The sequence below is a fragment of the Periplaneta americana genome, chromosome 17 (assembly GCF_040183065.1).
Source record: "Periplaneta americana isolate PAMFEO1 chromosome 17, P.americana_PAMFEO1_priV1, whole genome shotgun sequence".
Classification (NCBI taxonomy): Eukaryota; Metazoa; Arthropoda; class Insecta; order Blattodea; family Blattidae; genus Periplaneta; species Periplaneta americana.
The window spans coordinates 72,573,854-72,592,318 of NC_091133.1; the positions used below are offsets into that span (position 1 = coordinate 72,573,854).

The window sequence follows — 18,465 nt, forward strand, 5'->3', positions numbered from 1 at the left end:
CGTGCCGAAAACAAAACAATCATAGTAGCTGAAATTGGAAAACGGAATTATTACTTATTACTGTATTTTTCCGCAGCTATTTTCGTTCTCAAATCTAACATTTCTTTCCATGGAAAAGTTGTATTTGCAAATACGTTTAAATTACGTATTATTCTCTTAAAGTTGTCTTCTATATCTACAAGTAGGTCTACCAGTACCATTTGAATAACAGCAAAATAGTATTTTTAGTAATAGTTACCGGTACTATTATCCAAGTATACAATTAACCTGATCTCAAGATCCTCATATTTCCGATTTTACTAACAAAATCCAGACAAATCCTGCGACATATACATTGAAAAATCGGCTGGAGGATTGGTGGTCTTTAAATATTTTGGGTTTCTAAATCTATACGGAACTCTACAAATGTCTAATCAAATTATGTTACCTGCTGCTCAAGAGCTGATGAATCTGACTTCCTCTGGCGAAGTCTCAGCAATTCCTTCTCTGCATTGCTCACTTCACAGAGTGCCACACTCAACTGGCGTTTGAGGTCTTCCATCTCAGATGACTGGTTGTCAGTGTCGCATAATGAACTCTTCACAGAATCCACCTGCATAAACATTTGTTTCAGTATGAAAATGGTGCATTTCAATATATTACGGAATATAACCAACAAATAAACTGACTCAATGGGAGACAGAATTACAAATTTCTTCCATCCCTTTCATCTTTCCTCACTCAAATAACAACAGCTTCGAGCTTCTTTCACTCCTACAGATCACTAAAACTTATACAAAGTTAGGCAGTAAGATCCATACTGTTCACCTAACAAATAAAGATACCGGTACTCAGTGAGGGTTTCTGGCAGTTTGAGAGGGTGGCACAAGTGTTGCGTACAGGTCGTAGAAAGCATTAGACAGGGAAAAAACTCGAGTAGCAACAGGGGTGAAGCAGGAACTGTTGCCCCCAAGCTCGTATTGGTATAGGGGCGAAATAAGTTCTTTTGTTCCTGTGAATTTTTTTGGCAACATCAACTTTCTTGATGATCTTGTTGTATCATTCCTCTGGAGTAAACTGGGACAATCAGCTGAACCATTGTATTTTATATTATTATTATTATTATTATTATTATTATTATTATTATTATTATTATTATTTATGGAGAAGGATGGCACAATCAACCAAGCACTGCGACCTGAAGTCTACTGTGCTAACCCCTATGTGATTATGCTTTTCAGAGAAATCTGAAAAAGTTCACTTGGTTTTATGACGTGTTGACAGAGATGTTTAAATCTTATTACAGAGTAATTCTCACATTCACACCAGCTGAACAGTGATCATACTTTTGCGGTTAACTTTCATTTTCTTTGTACTTTAAGTTCGTCCAGTCTAAATGTTTCAAATGTGTTTATTAGTGATTGAAACTAAAGACCTATTTTGTTAAAAGTATACTGTGGCAACCACGGATTGAGTTTAATAAATCTCCAATTTTATGTTCTAAGCAAATATTTGTACGGTACTGTCTATTGTAATTAAGGTTTTGCCCTGTTATAGAAAGAAATAATTTAAAAATTAAATAAAAAATAAATAAAAAATATTATATATATATATATAAATAATTATGGTGTTGTGTGAGAAAGCATTAATATAAACATGAGCGGAAATAAGTAAAAATTAATACAAACTTAAAGCTAAGTGTAGCAGGTGAGTATCACATGAGAAGAAATATATAACCACCTGATAACTCGTGCATCTCTTCTTGCCCCCAAGCTTAAAATCGAAAGTCGCGCCCATGAGTAGCAGAAACGATACTTTAAAACCGACAATACTGAAACAGGGCTCAAAATCAGTTAGGCAGACTGTAAGAATAAAGAGTAATTCACCGTGACAAGTTTTCTTTGAAGTATTTCCAGTTAGTGAAAGTAACTCGTCTAACTGTTATTATTTTCCGCCATGGTGAGTACATCCATCAGAACAGAGTGGATTAAATTGCATTTAGGTTGAGAGATAAGCTCTCTCAGCCTGTCTGCACCCAACACTGTGAAATACGAATTTTAAAGAACCTCTAAAAATTGTTCCACTCTAGGTTATAATATTGAGATTAGAATTTTATTTTCATGATTTGACATAAAAGATAGTTACAATCTCAGACCTGTGGAGAAACTAAGAGCCTACTCATACACAGTTGATTCATTGTACAGAATTTCTGTTAGTTTCAATTCGCCCTCAAAGATTCGCAAGACATGTTTTATATAATTTAGTAGACGAAGGTGAAACCAAACAATGATGTCTTATCGATTCATAAACCAGTATACATTTGAGGGCAAATTCCTAGCCAATCCAACAACTCAAAGCAATATTACTCTAAATAAAAATGAAACAGCAAAATAAGGAAGAGAAATATTATTTACCGTACATATAATGGAAATTTTAACAGTGACAGTCAAAAATTATGGCAAGATGGAAACAAATTAAATTAGGTTTATATAATGATTTATGATTTCCACAAAGTTCAATATGACGAGAGATTTTGTTTTGCATTGTTTATTCTTGATTTATATACTTTTAACACTTGCATACGGTATCACAAATGATAATACATTGAAACTTGTTAAATAACAATAACAATAAATTACAATAGTACATTATTAAAAGTTGTTAATTTAACATGTTCTAACATATTATCACTAGTTTTGCATTGTGTTATAAACTCAGACATTCAATGTTTCGAAGCTAGATTTCAATTCAATCACCAAGGAAGACTAAAAAAAAAGGGAAAGTCAGTAGTACCTGATAATAAATCCCAACAGATAAGTGCAAAAATTAAAAACATCTCTCATCAAACTGAAGGTGATTTACAAAGATTCATAAATCATCTCATCATATCGTCTGATCGTCAAACGAAGGAATTCCTGTAGAATGTTTCTCATATTGTTGGTTTCGTGAAACTGTAATATGACAGAACAGTTTTCGTGTTTTTTCTGAACCAATGATGAGTGAATTATGGAAAAAAGTTATGGGTGTATCCTAACAAAAACTTCCCTAAACACTACCTCTGTTCTAGACCAAGTGACAAACGTGGAAATATGGCCTCTGGTTGTTAAACTAAAGGTGCGTCTATTTCACACACAAATGGAAAATGAAAAGAAAAATTATTAAGGAAACTCTTATTTTACAGAACATACCCCAACACTTTCTTCAGCATCTGACTCAGGCAGTTCTCCACAACAAGCCAACAGCAAATCATCAGCTCTCACTGAATCCAGCGTGGATCGTCTTGATGATGGTGGTGATGACTTCGATCTCTTGTATACGCGTGACCTCGAATTCGATCTCGACCTGTGTAAAAATTAGTGTTAGTCCAACTATAATAATACAGAGTTCCTTGTACAGAACTCGATGGTTTGTTTCTTCTGGTTGATGTTCACAGTTACCTGGCTTTTTCCTTGACCCTAGAAATTGGTGTCCTGTTGAGGGGTGGTGAAGGTGGGAGAGGAGCAAGGGGTTCTCCCCAGTCTTCACTTTCCCTTCGTCCTCCCTCTGAAGCTGTACGATACTCTTCATCTGACGAGAAGAGTATTGATCGAGGTGTAAGGGATGCACTGAGAACAATTGAAGGTTCTCGTTCCAACCTAAAAATGTTACATTTGACTAACTATTGATTGAGGTGTACACAGGTGAGCAGAGAGGATGTTTAAAAACACAAAGGAAACTGCTAGTAAAGGTCTTACAGAAGGGAACCTACTCTGCAGTCTAATTTTAAAATATTTTATACTAAGATTTTAAAGTAACATTATCAATATTACAATGGTTATCTTATAAACCTATGCTTAAATATATTATACTGCAGCTGGAATTCTAACAACATTTTAGAGTCTTAAAACATAAAGGTATGTTTTCTACAAACCGTTTTCTTAACATGTAGGTATATCATTTTACAGCTCACAAGAAATTATTCAGATTAGATTCTCTTGTCTAGTTTCAATATTGAAATATATTTTTTGTTAAAAAATTATATCTTCCTAGAACAATAGGAATATCAGCTGAAAACTCCTCATTTGAGTAATAAAATAATAGAAAGGATACAAAAAAACTAAACGTCATGATCGTTGTGCTCTTATAAATTTATTGTATTATACATTTATATTACTTTAATCTTATGTGATGGACAGGAAGCAAACAATAAAAGAAAAGAAGGAAGAGGAAGAGATGCAGAGACTGTCTGTAAGAGAGAGAGAGAGAGAGAGAGAGAGAGAGAGAGAGAGAGAGAGAGAGAGAGAGAGAGAGACGAAAAGAAAGAAAGACCACTCTTTATACTCACAAAGCGAAAATGTAAAATATAATAGAGAAGAAGCTAGAGAAAACAAGAGAAAGAAGTAAAAAAATACAAAGTTTTAATACAAATGAAATACAAAGATGCACACTGAAACAATGGTAAAAGACAGTCAGTACAAACACTATTTACAAACATACTTATCTCAACGAGGCTTGTATCATTAGACACGAATTATTATGTAAGAAATTATGTATCTTTAACATTAAAAGTAAATGGTAAACTGTAAGACAAAGATATATTATAAAATATTTAAGAAGAAATAATATTGTGTAACTGTTGCTTAAATAGCTTTCGTTTATTTTTTGCTTTTAGATGCAGAGAAAATTGTCATTCTGTTTTCATGCTGTATGAATCTTGGCCAATTATTTCTTCACATCTTTTCGGATAGAGGCAACCAATGTTAACAAATTGAATTTTAATTTTTTTCCTTTCTTTCCGCTAATTTACGATAGAACAATTTGGTCTTCATGGTCTAGTCTATTGTTCATTCTTTTCAACAGATTGATAAGGGTGACATGTTGAGTTCTGCAGACACCAGTTCTCGCAAAGCAGATGCGAGAACTTTACAGAGTATTCAGGAACTTGTTGCTAATGTAAATAATTTCGTAAGAAAAGATCGGGAAAGAAGAGAAATTTACTGTTCTATTGTAGTTAAAAAATTTAAGCAAATGCAAAAGACAGTAGTCGAAAGAACGTAGTATCCGAAAAGTCAGTTCAAAAATCATAAAGAAGTGATAAGTATACAAGAAGTATGTGCAGTATTCAATCAGTCTTAAGAATTTTTAATCTAATGTTGACTGTGAATGGTATGTTGTTGCACTGCTGTTGTAAGTACGTACTTAGCTTTTATACTTTCATGAATATTTATTTTTTATGTCTAAGAATGATTCCGGGAACTAGAATTTTCTTTGTGCAGTGCTCTCATTTTACGAGGAAACTAGATTACAGCGGAGCCTTGGCGTACACTTTCCTGCGTGTCGTACTTGCACCAGGAGGGAGTGTGTTCCGTTACTACCAACAAATCAAGACATTTAGCAATATTTGTAAGCAACTAACTGCTGAACTAGCTTCCCACACTGCAGTCAGAAGAGCAGGAAGTCAGCTGCCGGCAGAATGATGCAAAGTTTTCTCGTAAAATGAGAGCACTCTATCATGAATATGGATAGATCTAAAACAACCTTTTGAACAATACTTGCAATTTTAAAAAGACATTTTTTCAACGAAAGCAACGAGAGAAATTTCGAACCTTACTATTCATTATGTAGATTTTTTTAATTACTAATACATTACATTGTTAAATTTTTCACTTACTGTCCAATGGGTGACGCAAGTTGCTGTGAGCTGTCCAGTTCTCTCTCGAGTTTCTCTCCGACACTCAGAGTTCTTTCACAAACTCCTGCACTAGATGGATCCTGCAAGCCAGCAGCCCTACGCACTGCAGACATCCAGTTGGCACGGATGCCAGCTGTCACGGCTGATAAAACATACCTACGATCATCCCACGTCTGAAACACAACAAAAACTTGCTTGCTAGGTTCTTTATTTACTTTATTAAGGCATCATACTCAGATTCTTTAACACGTTAATCAAATTTCTCCGAGCAGACAATTTAAAAAAAATTTACTAGTGTACAGTAATTCAAAACTTCGTGAATTGCTTAATAGAAAATTAATGACATAAAGCCTTAAATGAGGTAAGAGTTAATTTAAATTCTTACAAATGTAAAATTTTAGATTTAGAAATTTAAATTACATGCCAATACTTACAAATATTTGTTTGTATATTGTAAAAAATAGTTTTTAAATGGATCAAATACTATTATATTAATCATTTATTATATTTAAATTAGGACTGCATCACTTTTTATATAATATGTAAAAATAAATGACGAAGGATGTCTCATCAGATAAACAAAGGCATCACGAAAAGATTATTTCTTTCTTATTTGGCTATTAGCACAGTCTAGTATATACAGTCACGGAGCTCAATACGTAGTAAATATGCATCCATAGATAGTTGCTGACCACTAGGATCGCTTATATCGCCTCATTACAGACAATGCGAAATAGTACCGGTATAGTCTTTTGTTCCTAGCACCCTCACAACTCAAGCTTCGTGACTGTATATACGAGACTGTGCTATTAGTCTGTGTTTCTTAATCTGGTAAAATGACTCGTTACCGGTATATGACAGAAATGTGTGCAGCTTTAAATATCTACAGGGACTAACGAAACTTCCGTTAATTCCTCTAGAAATTTGATTAGTTTTCCAGATAACTTAAATTTCAAGTTTATTTTGTCAGTCTGTACATAAATAATTTTTCTTCCATTCTATTATTATACGTATCATATTGCTGTTTTGTTTCACTTCACATAATCCTTTTATTCCTTTATTTGATATTTCGTAAAGTTTTGGTTTTCTGCTATTATTTGTAAGCTTGTAAATTCAAAAAAAAATATTTATAAAAGTAATAGGGAAAATTGACAAACTATAGTTGTAACAAAATTACTATGAAATAATGTGAATTTACATTTTATGGGAATAATGAGCAGGAATATTTCACTAACCAGAGTTTGGAAACCATAGTTGCGAGCAACTTGGACTTCAGTTATGGAGTTAACACCACTGAGGTCGATAACTCCATCCAGAATACCCTTATCCTCAGCAGTTGGGTCACGGTAATACATTAGAGCAGCTCCACGCAGGACAAACCAATGTTTGTTCCACTCCTGAAACCGAAAAGTGCAATTTAATTAATATTCTTTCGCGATACATTCCGAAAAAAAGAACAAGAAAATTTAGTATACTTATATAGAATACTTGATTGCCCTTCATATCATTGCAGTCTTCAAGTAGTAATTATTTAAAAATACAATCTTCTTTAATATAAAGGAACCTACTGAACTAAACCTTTAATAAAATTTATTCACTGGAATTAACTCTCAAGAAAAATGTGTTACTTTTGGATTTGTTTCAAGGTTGAATTATTCATTATCAAAGAAAATTATATTTAAATGTATTTTCTATCATACAGTACCAAAATTATAACTCAAAATATTTTCTACACCATTAAGGAATAATATTTTTAAACTTAAGTAAAATAAGAGTGTCTTTAAGTAATCAAAATATTTCATAGTTCAATTTGAAATTGAGACATTTGTGTGTTTCACATTAAGGAAATCACATTCCACAGCAGTACATTAAAAACTATGAGGTATAAATGTGACCAGTGATTACCATTAAAATCATGAGAAGGCATTTACAATTAAAGAAACAAAATCTTGCAAGGAATTAGACAACCAGGTAGAGAACGAAATGAAATTAATAGTTCGAAAGAATAAAAAATACATTATTACAAAGGTAGAATGAATGTTGCATGAAAGATGGCCCAAAAAATTGTACAAATTTTATAATGACCACCAAGAGAAAAGGACTACCGACTACGAAATGGAGAACATACATAATTAATGCAATGGAAATTAAAGTTTACCACATGAAGAGAAAATGTTAAAAACTGGAGAAGAACCTAATAGTGTATTAATTTGAACTTTCTTTCTTTTTATTTAATACTTATTTTATTAACAAATTTATTAATTCATTTCTGTACAAAAAGAGACTTAGATGAAAAATCCTCAAATCTCAATTAAATCAGTGCTTCACATTACAGTGAGCAACATTTATGTTGACTGCATTGTTTTTTTTTATATGTACCGGTACGCAGTAATTCCCTATTCAACAGTGCTCCCCAAACCTACCTTATTCAGACCCTGTTTCATGAGCCATCCCTTTTTAATATTGAGCAAATCTTCTGCTGGAAGGTCAACACGTAACTCTGAACTCGGGGAGTAACGATGTGTTGAAATATCCAATCCACAGCCATCAGGATCTCCACGCACCTTTTACCACAAATCATACATTATTATCAACCACAACCTTCAGTAAAACATAACTACTTCCATAAAAAAATACAATTCAATGTAGGCCATAATTAATTAGACTTAATACATTGTCTTTAGCATACCAGCAATATTTTACATGATGCAATTAACAAGGATAAGGAAAGAAAAAAAATAATGTGGAAATATAAGATTAATTCAATATAAATTTAGTAGGTACTTTAAGCTTCCTTACCCACAATATAAATTGCATTGTATTTTTAAAGAGTAATGTGAATTTAAGTAAAAGCAACAAGAGAACAACCTTCAACTTTCAGTGCTGGTACTTAGGATAGTACGGTATTTCTTCAGTAGATATACTGGCATTTAGGATATAATGGTATTTCTTACAATTAGAATATATATATATATATATATATATATATATATATATATATATATATATATATATATATATATATATATATATATATATATATACAATAAAGGGTATATGTTAAATTTCTATCAATATGCGCAACTAACTCATAGAATGGTGGAAGAAAATGTGGAAAGATATATAGATAAAAACTATATACAGTTATAGTTACAGCAGTTCTATGAAACTTGGATATTGAAACAAGACAACATTAACAGAATTCAGTCCGAAATCATGGAAATGTTAGCCAATAGCAGACTAATTTCAAAACGAACATGCAAGAACAAAATTACTCTATCTTTCTGTTTGGTGAGCGTTATTAAAGTATATTAGAGTATTAAAAAACTATAAAGTACATATTTCACGAATGAATAGGACTGGAAGACACACAAAAAAAACAGTAATGAATAATATACAAACAAAACAGAAATACTCGCTGAATATTGCATTAAGAAATTAAACAACTCCAGAGATCAGTAGAGGAAGATAAATTTATTTGCTAATCCAGAATGAAGTTGAAGAGGATAAACATTTTAAAGATTTAAGTTACCAGTACGGCTACTGTATTTATTGAATAAGCCTTGTAGCTATATCATACGGTACTTCCTCTTTATAAATGTATTTTATACAGAAACCATGAAGTGGTGTTAAAAGAACCGTTTGTCATAAACTATTTCAAAGTTGCTTTGTACAGGTATGGAATTGAAATTTGGAACGAGTCTTGATGGGAATCCGCAACAATTTTGCACGACTGTCAACAAATAGCATATATATATATAGGGGCTCTTGCTTACTGCACATGTCTAGTGTGTTGTAAGCGAAACTTATACAATAAGGGAGCTTCAAATTTTATTTCCGTATCTGTACTTAAAAATTCACACGTTCACAACAATCTCATAACCACAAGATTTTAAAACACCATAAGAGTGTCTTTCTCTACATGTTCGTCTTCCTTCTTTATCCTCTTTATGTCCATTATTGCTACTGGGATCAGAAACAGAGATATCTATCTGACAATCACTGAACTGTAAAAGGGAACTTGCTGTCTTTCACATAGTAATTCGCGGGTGCTCGTGTAAAGGGGGTTAAGTTGATTTGGCTAAACTGGAATAAGTACAGATTTGAACTATCCACAATTACTTTTCTCTTGTGTTAAAGGGTTAAGTCATTCTTCTATCTATGATGCAGTTACAGTGCTCCATATTTTGTGACAAAGGGGTTTTGTTCAGTACCAACAGAGAGAAGTTTACATACCTTGCGATTTGACTTAACCCCCTTTACACAAGCACCCGGGAATTATTCTTTCATTATACGACTGTAAATAAATAGTCTATAATAAAATTCATGAACTTTTTAAAATTATTTATCTGATTTTTAACATTTTCGGAATGGAATCTTGCCATCTAAAAGTTAAGATGGAACTTTATTGCCTAGAGTTCTAGAGAGTGACTCATCATAGGATTTTCATCACGTACGACTAATGCATGCACTTAAAAATAGACCGAATTGGCACAAAGGTTAACGTCTGGAAAAATTACAACCTTAAGAAAAGAGAATTAATATCTCTACGATTTAACAAATTAGATTGATAGGAAATAAAATATGTCCTTACAAGTTTGTCGCCGCCATCAATATGATCACTATGAGGGAGAACAGGGCTCCCCATCCTTTCATAGCCTTTCTTCTGTTCCTCCTCACTGCATTCTCCATCCCTCGTGGGTTTAGTATGGTAAACAGTGCTGCTTGCTGCTGATGGACTACGGGACTGATTGTTACGCCTGTACCGTGGTCTTGTTAGTGATTCAGCAATGTCTTTCAGCTTCTCATCACGCTGTTTATCACATTCACTTGTGTACTCATCGAGGAGAATCCTTCTTGCATCTTGATGTTCACCTGGGAACACAATTTTGACTGAAATTTAACTTAATGTTCGTTCACTTCAATGTGCAATTGTCAAAAATGAACCAAGAAAATAATCCTATCAAATATTAAATTCTTATAATTTTCATTATTTTCCAATGACAATTGGACATATTTGTAACCAGAAACTATCGTTATATTTCGTAACTTTTCGTCTGCAATCTTTTTTTTCAAACTGTGTCCTGCAACCTGATGGTCGATATTATAACTACTACATAGGTCTTTCATATTGAAAGGCATGCTGAAATTTTGGTGTCATGAAGATGGTTTTTTTTTTTCTGTTCTGACTACACGGCAACCTGAAGGCTTATTGTGCTTGCCGGTAGAATTGGTGATAGCAAGATAAGTCAGCGAATTCGCCATAGGATTACCTTACATTTGGCTTACAATTGGAGAAAACTTCGGGAAAAATCCAACCAGGTAATGAGCAGAAGCAGGATTCGAACCTACGCCCGAATGCAGCCTCAGATCTCGAGTGCAATTCGCTACAGTCTACTTGTAGACTACGCAAGTGGCTAAGATGGCATATAGTTCCTCATTATCAGTTTTGTAAGTTTCGTATTAATTCAGTTCCTTAATCAGACTGTAAATATTACTGTTTATAGCTTATATTTTTAACTATATATCACTGAAAAGACATATATACATAAATGAAGTCATTTAATATGCATAGAAAGAAGAATATACACTTTTATATGCAGATTACACACATAAGGTTTTCTTTATAATACCTAATTCTAAAACTAACATATTTCACTTCATATATTGTACTATTGTTTTAAGCACATATACAGTGAATATCTTTTAACTCTCCCGGAGAGTTGGAATTTCCTGGTCGCAGCCGCAGAGTGATTGTCTCCCGCTATGCATGCACCCGCTGTCCACCTGGCAGGCAAGCAATATATAGTTATTTGTACTTGCCTAACTCATATTTTATGCTCAAAATGTCCCCCGTTGACTGTTACACATTGCTGACACTTATAAAATTAATTAACTTTCACAAGTTCAGCAGCACTGATTGACTCCATTTCAGTTCTTATGTAGTCTTTAAATTCGTTTATTGCGTGTGAGTTTCTTGCATAAACCTCATTTTTAAGTGCCCCCGTAAGTAACAGTCATACGGCGTTAAATCGGGGCTTCTAGAAGGCCACAAGTTCTTGCTAATTAAAGTAATTTTACTACTCTATGAGCAGATGATTTACTTATATTAGTTTCCTGCGCCAAACGCCTAAGAGATTTTTGCGGTGTGTGTTCTAATCTCTCTCAAATCTCATCTAATTTTTCTTCTGTAGGAACGTGTCGTCTCTTGCGTCTTTTACGATAATTTATTGAACCTGTTTCTTTGAATTTTTTAGCTAGGTTTTTTTTTATTGTTTTTACACAAGGTATGGGTCTGTTTGGAAATTTCTGTCGGAACTTGCGTCGTGTTTTCGCACAAGATTTTCTATATTATATGTATTATAAATACACACACGCTCACGTAATGAAAATAGCATTGGAACTAAATACTTCACACAAATAATTAAGCATAGCACAGAAACTAAAGAGCATTGGAGTATACATCCTCCCCGTATGGCAGCCAGTCTAGCACTCAGACCGCCAACAGGGAACTGCGTCATCAGCGTGTTAGTCACAAGGTCGCCTGGGAGCGGGAAGCGGCAACTTTCCGGGACAGTTAAAAGATATTTCCTGTACAATGTAATATCCAGTATTTGTCAGATAAAATAATATGGTTTGTGGTATTGTCTCCGTAAGTTATCTTGGTAGCTGGGAGAGAGGCGCACAGAGACGAGAGGTCAGTCCTAGTGACAGCACCTGCATCGCTTGTATGAGTCTAATTAAATGTATTTGCTTTGTGTGGTTGAAGAGCTAGTTATGCCTACTATTGCCTTATATGAGTACATAAGCAAGTGGATGCCTGTTGAGATGAAGAAGCGAATGTCTAACTATAAAGTTAATAAGGCGAATGGCACGGTTTAAAATTTCACAGTCATGAAGATGGTGAGAATTTTAGTCAATTTAATGTCAGCTGATTTAAAGGCTTAATTTCGTAAAATTTGGTTCCGTAGCTCATATAGAAATTATAACTGGAAGTCTGAGAAAAATATCTTAAAAAGGGCAATCAATAAGTCTCTGGGCTGCCCTGAATGTAGGCAACACACAGGACGTACGAAACGGAGATTATCTAGAACTAGAGAAACGCCTGGAATCTATACTAAATGCATCACTGCAATGCTCTTTACTGTGTGGCAGCATTTCAACATATATTACAGAAAAAATGGGCGCAAGAAAAACTATCTCAGATTCAGCGAGGATATCTCTTACGAATTATCCAAGGATATCGTACAATTACAGCAGGTATTGAACCATTATATTTGGTTGGTGAATTTAAAGCAAACATCAGCAATATAAAACAAGGCCGAAAAATCCCTCAGTTTTTGACACATCTCCGTGTACAAGAACCAGCGAGTCCTCTCCAGGTAGAGTTTCCATCTTTATACATACCCTGTCTCAAAGAAACTTGTGATGCAGATTTCCACGACTGTTTGATTTATACAGATGGATCACGTTCAGAGAAACTGTCGAATCAAAATGCCAAAGTATGCTGTGCCTTTGTTGCCTACAGGAAGGACAGCGAACACACCTCGCCTATCTCCAAACTCTCCTCAGAATGCTAGTGTTTCAGGCGGAACTATTATCTTTGCGAGAAGCAATCAAATGGTGCAGTCAGTCTGGTTACAGCGCTTGCGTATTGCGTTCACAGTGACTCTCAGTCAGCAGTAATACGAGCATCAATTAATGATAAATATAACACTAACCTTACAGGCTCAGAGATAAGAACTTTAGTAATGAAAAGTACAGTCCATATTTGTATAACTTGGGTCAGAGGGTACACTGGGATAGTTAGAAATGAGAGAGCCGATGAATTGGCTAAGATGGCAGCCAACTCTGATATGCCACTGTCGTACAATTTGTGTCCGATATCTTATATCAAGAAGGTAGCCAAAGAACATTATATGCAAGAATGGAATGAAAAATGGGTCAATAGTGATAATAGAATTATTACAAAAGAGCTATATTTTCCAAAAGTCTATGATCGAAACAAATATAAAGTAATGACGCCAAATTTCGTACCGACACAGTTTTTGACTGGGCATGAGAAATTCGGGGAATACTTAAATAGATTCCATATTAAAGACGATGCAACTTGCATTTGTGGGGAGGAATCTCAAGATGTCAGATATGTATTATATGATTGTCCAGTCTTTTGCCGAGAAGCAATGATCTCCAGTGACACGCGCATGTGTATTTAAAGATACAATAAATAATAGTAGACTACAACTCGGAAATATATTGATTGCACCTTGTGCATTTATGAATTTGTGTCTTAATATTAATGGCTAGAGAGCAAGTTTATCGCGTAAATGATATTTCTTCATTTTGTTTTTATTTATATGTTCTGTTGTACATTTAGAAAGCAATTTTTCTTTCTCTTTGTTTTTAAAGAACATAAAAATCCACCTTCCATAACCTTTCCCCAGCATTAAACATATACCGGTACTTATATATTTTATTATTCAATGCACACATTTATACAAAATGCACAATGTAGCAAAATCGTATGATGGAGTTTCTGATGAAAGCAGCTAAGTCACAATCTATCAATCGTGGCTAACCCTATCAATGCGCCCTAATCAATCAGCCAGTCTTCGAAAGATGGACGGACAGACAAACAGAATGACAAACCATCGTTAATGGACACTTTATGTATTGTACTGTATTGATGGGAAGTGTGAACACGCCTAAAATAAAATCTAACGATAATTTTGTAACAGTAGAGTTGATTAAGAAGCTCGAGGTACAAAACAGATATCTGTATGGGAGGCAGAGAGCACTACGGAAACCAGCTACAAAGATAACCGGTGCGGACAATATCTGTAGTGCTCGGGAAAAGTGACACAAGTCAGTTTCCACAAACCTTTTTTGATAATTTATTGACAACTTACGGAACATCTGCTCGCTTGCAAAAAAAATACATAGTTATTCCTCCCATTACAATAATTCATACAGAAAAAAATCAAATCGACATAAACCAGTGTAAGTTGTCAATAAATTATCAAAAAAGGTTTGTGAAAACTGACTTATGTCACTTTTCCCAAGCACTGCAGATATTATGGTACTAGTAGTTCCAACACTAAAATCAATAATATTTTTACAAATATTACACAAAACGTCAAACATCTAATGACTTAAACACTTTCATAATTACATAATAAAACGTAGTGAAATGTGAAGTACGGTAGTCTACTGCAACTGTCGCGTTATTAAATTTTAACATATCAGATCAGAACATACTTGTACTCTCTGTCTTGCTACGTTCTCTCCATGTAGGCAGCATGCCCGAGAAGTCCTCAGAGAAACTTCGTCCAGTTTTCACTCCTCGTTTCTCCCTGTTTGCAACCCTACGAGTTCTAACTTTCTCCTCACTCTGAATCTTATCACGTGTAGGTGGTGAAGCGGAAGAAGCTGGCTGGTCACGGTAAACTGGAAGACAAAGCTTATCATTAGGGAGATGACAATCACACAGGACTTCTCGATATTTGATAGGCTACACTAACACTGGGCGCCATTAGCCAAACAACTTGTGTCAACCCCGCCACAGTCACAAATGTCAATGATACAAAAAGCAATGGAAAGTTACAGCTTACAGCACTATATCATCTTTGGAGAACATCATTACCAAGGGTCTGGTAAAATAATAATAATAATAATAATAATAATAATAATAATAATAATAATAATAATAATAATAATAATATCATTGAAAAGAAGTGTTTGCATTTTCTTCGGGACACGAAATTGAAATCCAATTGGCTAAAAGATTTAAAGAACAAGGTGAGTACATTAGGTCTAAAATGTTTATGCGATGAAATTGGGGTGAATTTAAATGTAAGTTGTAAAAACTTAAAAGAAAAGTGTAACGAAATTAGGAGACAAAACTTATATAAAATCTGAAGAGATTGAGAACATTATGTAATTTTAAGGACATTAAAACGTCATGGAAACAAGAAGAGTATATAAGAATAAATAACAGGGAAGTGAGGATGGGCTTAGCTTGGTGGAGGTTAGGAATATGGAAATTGAAAAACAGGAAGGATACCACAGAGAAGGATATATGCCTCCCTTGTGGCATAGGAGAATATGCGTTCCATATAGTAGTAGAATGTCAAGAAACAGACAATACACGGAAAATGTGGTTAAACAAAATCTTTTTTGGTATTAATAGATATGTAGCATATAAGAAAATATGTAGTACAATTAATATAAGCCAGTTAAAAAAATTAGGCAAATTTTTAATGATAGTGAAGTTGAAATGGGAAGAGAAAGTTAAAACTAATGGTGCACTAAATTGATCTTTCCTGTAGTGTGTGTGTGTGTAATTAGATAGTAGTTAATTGAATGTGTTATGTTTTGAAAAAAAAAAGTATATTGGATTAGATTTAGGGTAATGTAAGACTTGGCATAAGTGAATAAAATTGTAAAGTAAGGCAAAACTGGAGTAATACAGAATTGTGACAGGCCTGCCTTGCGGAAATATTATGGATGAATATATCATATCATATCATATCATATCATATATCATATCATATCATATCATATCATATCATATCATATCATATCATATCATATCATATCATATATATCATATATCATATCATATCATATCATATCATATCATATCATATCATATCATATCATATATCATATCATATATCATATCATATCATATCATATCATATATCATATCATATATCATATCATATCATATATCATATCATATCATATCACATCATATATCATATCATATCATATATCATATCATATCATATATCATATCATATCATATATCATATCATATCACATCATATCATATCATATATCATATCATATATCATATCATATATCACATCATATCATATATCACATCATATCATATATCATATCATATAATAATAATAAAAAATTAATAATAATAATAATAATAATAAATTAATAATAACAAACACCAACAATACCAAACAAATCTCACTCTGCTCCATTCCGATTCTCTCATTTTTCGAACATTTAGAAGTGATATACGTTAATGCTTACACTTGTACTGTAGAAGTTTTTCTGTTAACGATGGTTTTTATAAAGCATTATCCTTGGCATGTATATTCTGAGAAATTCATTACTTACGTTCATTTTATTATATGATTTGACAAAATGTTCTCCCTATAATTACCGTCACGACTCCACATTTGAGTTATTATACTGCACATTTACTCCCTGAGGATAATGAATATTATAGAAATTACATAGTGACTTCTGAATTTTAAAGATGACATCTAAGTTTGTGCCCGTCCGAAAGTAAAATGCATACATTTTTTGTCTTTCCATGTTTTAACAGGAAATATCACAATGACATGCAACTACTTACGGCAGACTGTAATTACAACTCAGAAGTAGAAACGTAGCAAAGCTGTAATTCTGCGAAAGATACACGTTACATCCTTAGAACACGTAGTTTCGGGATTAAAAATGGTAATGTCACTTAATTGGAGCCACTTAGAAGATCCCCGGAGCAGTTAGAAATTATTTTCACTAAACTAAAATGACAAACGTGTCCATGCTTCAGTTTCTATGATGAGAGGTGATGTGCTAACCTTTCCGTGTCTCAACAGGTACTGTGGCTGGTATTTCTGGTGGCGGTTGTGCTTCAGTTGGCGTCGTCACATCTCGTGTTGGGAAGGCTTCTGCCTCCACTGGTAACCATGATGGTGCTGGACTATGACGCAGAGAGCTTGGTTCGGTATGACAACTGTTGAATCTGGGCCGTGGTTCATTAGGTGTTGCGGCTGGATAAATTACATCGACAATTAAAATTTATTAAATTAACTATTCTTATAAACGGCTAGAATACGACCATCACTAATGACATTAAAAATAATTAAAATTGAAGGGTATGAAGGCAATATAACAACAGATAACAGCACCTTCTAACGCCTACAATATTTCTGTAGCGCGTACTTCAAAATCGCCCGTTTCCCTGGCGAACCCTGTATTTCTGTACTTGGCTACAAAAATATAAAAATGAAGGTTATTATAGTTTCACTCATACCCTTCAATTATATTATACAGAACAGTGGGATCGATCATAAAGGAAGCCAAGGCTAAAATTAAAAGACCGTCAAGCTATAGGAGAGAGAAACAAAAGGATAAATCAAATACAAAAATATATTGAAGAATATCACATTCTATTGCAAGGTTATACTTTATTTTTAATGGCAGAGCCCTAACTTGTCGTTATTCGCTCTCTACAAGAGTGCTCATAGATGTCGCTAATGCTGAGAACTATAGACCACTTTTAGTTCGTCAAAGATTATCCAGAGTGCAACAATAGGCAATGGGTCCACAAATTAGGATTATATGCAGACGATACTGTGTATTACACAAGTGATTTCAACATAAACAATGCCCGTATCAAGTTACAAACACAACTCAATGCTCTAGAAACGTGGCTTACAAATTGGAGAGTAAAAGTAAATATTGAAAAAACACAAGCTATCATATTCACCCATAGGAAACCTAAAAAACCAGATTGCCTTCGTTTCTTCTCAGAAAGCATTGACTACAAGAATGAAGTTAAATATCTAGGAGTGATTCTCGACAAACGTCTGCGCTACAGTGAACATGTAGAATATGCAAGAAACAAAGCTCTGGCCAGATTTATTCACTTATACCCACTGATTAGATCTCCGTATCTTAAATTTCCCCTCAAAGTAAGGCTTTATACATCGGTCATAAGACCAGTGATGGCATATGGTTGTGAAGTTTGGAATTCCGCTCATCTAAGAATCATCAGAAGACTA

At 33.8% G+C, this 18,465-nt stretch overlaps 1 protein-coding gene across 9 annotated transcripts in view; it reads right to left on the bottom strand.

Annotated features, from left to right (window-relative positions):
* Positions 1–18,465, bottom strand: part of osp (myosin phosphatase Rho interacting protein outspread) — a 720,049-nt gene that overhangs the window by 29,737 nt on the left and 671,847 nt on the right. For 7 of the 9 annotated variants that reach the window (XM_069816125.1, XM_069816129.1, XM_069816127.1 and 4 more), the window contains 9 exons: positions 17,260–17,451; positions 14,909–15,097; positions 10,245–10,525; positions 8,074–8,214; positions 6,886–7,047; positions 5,630–5,823; positions 3,417–3,614; positions 3,168–3,321; positions 428–592 (listed from right to left, as the gene is read on the bottom strand). In XM_069816125.1, coding sequence (XP_069672226.1) covers positions 428–592; positions 3,168–3,321; positions 3,417–3,614; positions 5,630–5,823; positions 6,886–7,047; positions 8,074–8,214; positions 10,245–10,525; positions 14,909–15,097; positions 17,260–17,451 — 1,676 coding nt within the window. The remainder of the gene's footprint in view (positions 1–427; positions 593–3,167; positions 3,322–3,416; positions 3,615–5,629; positions 5,824–6,885; positions 7,048–8,073; positions 8,215–10,244; positions 10,526–14,908; positions 15,098–17,259; positions 17,452–18,465) is intronic. The other 2 variants (XM_069816126.1, XM_069816128.1) reach the window with 2 other exon arrangements.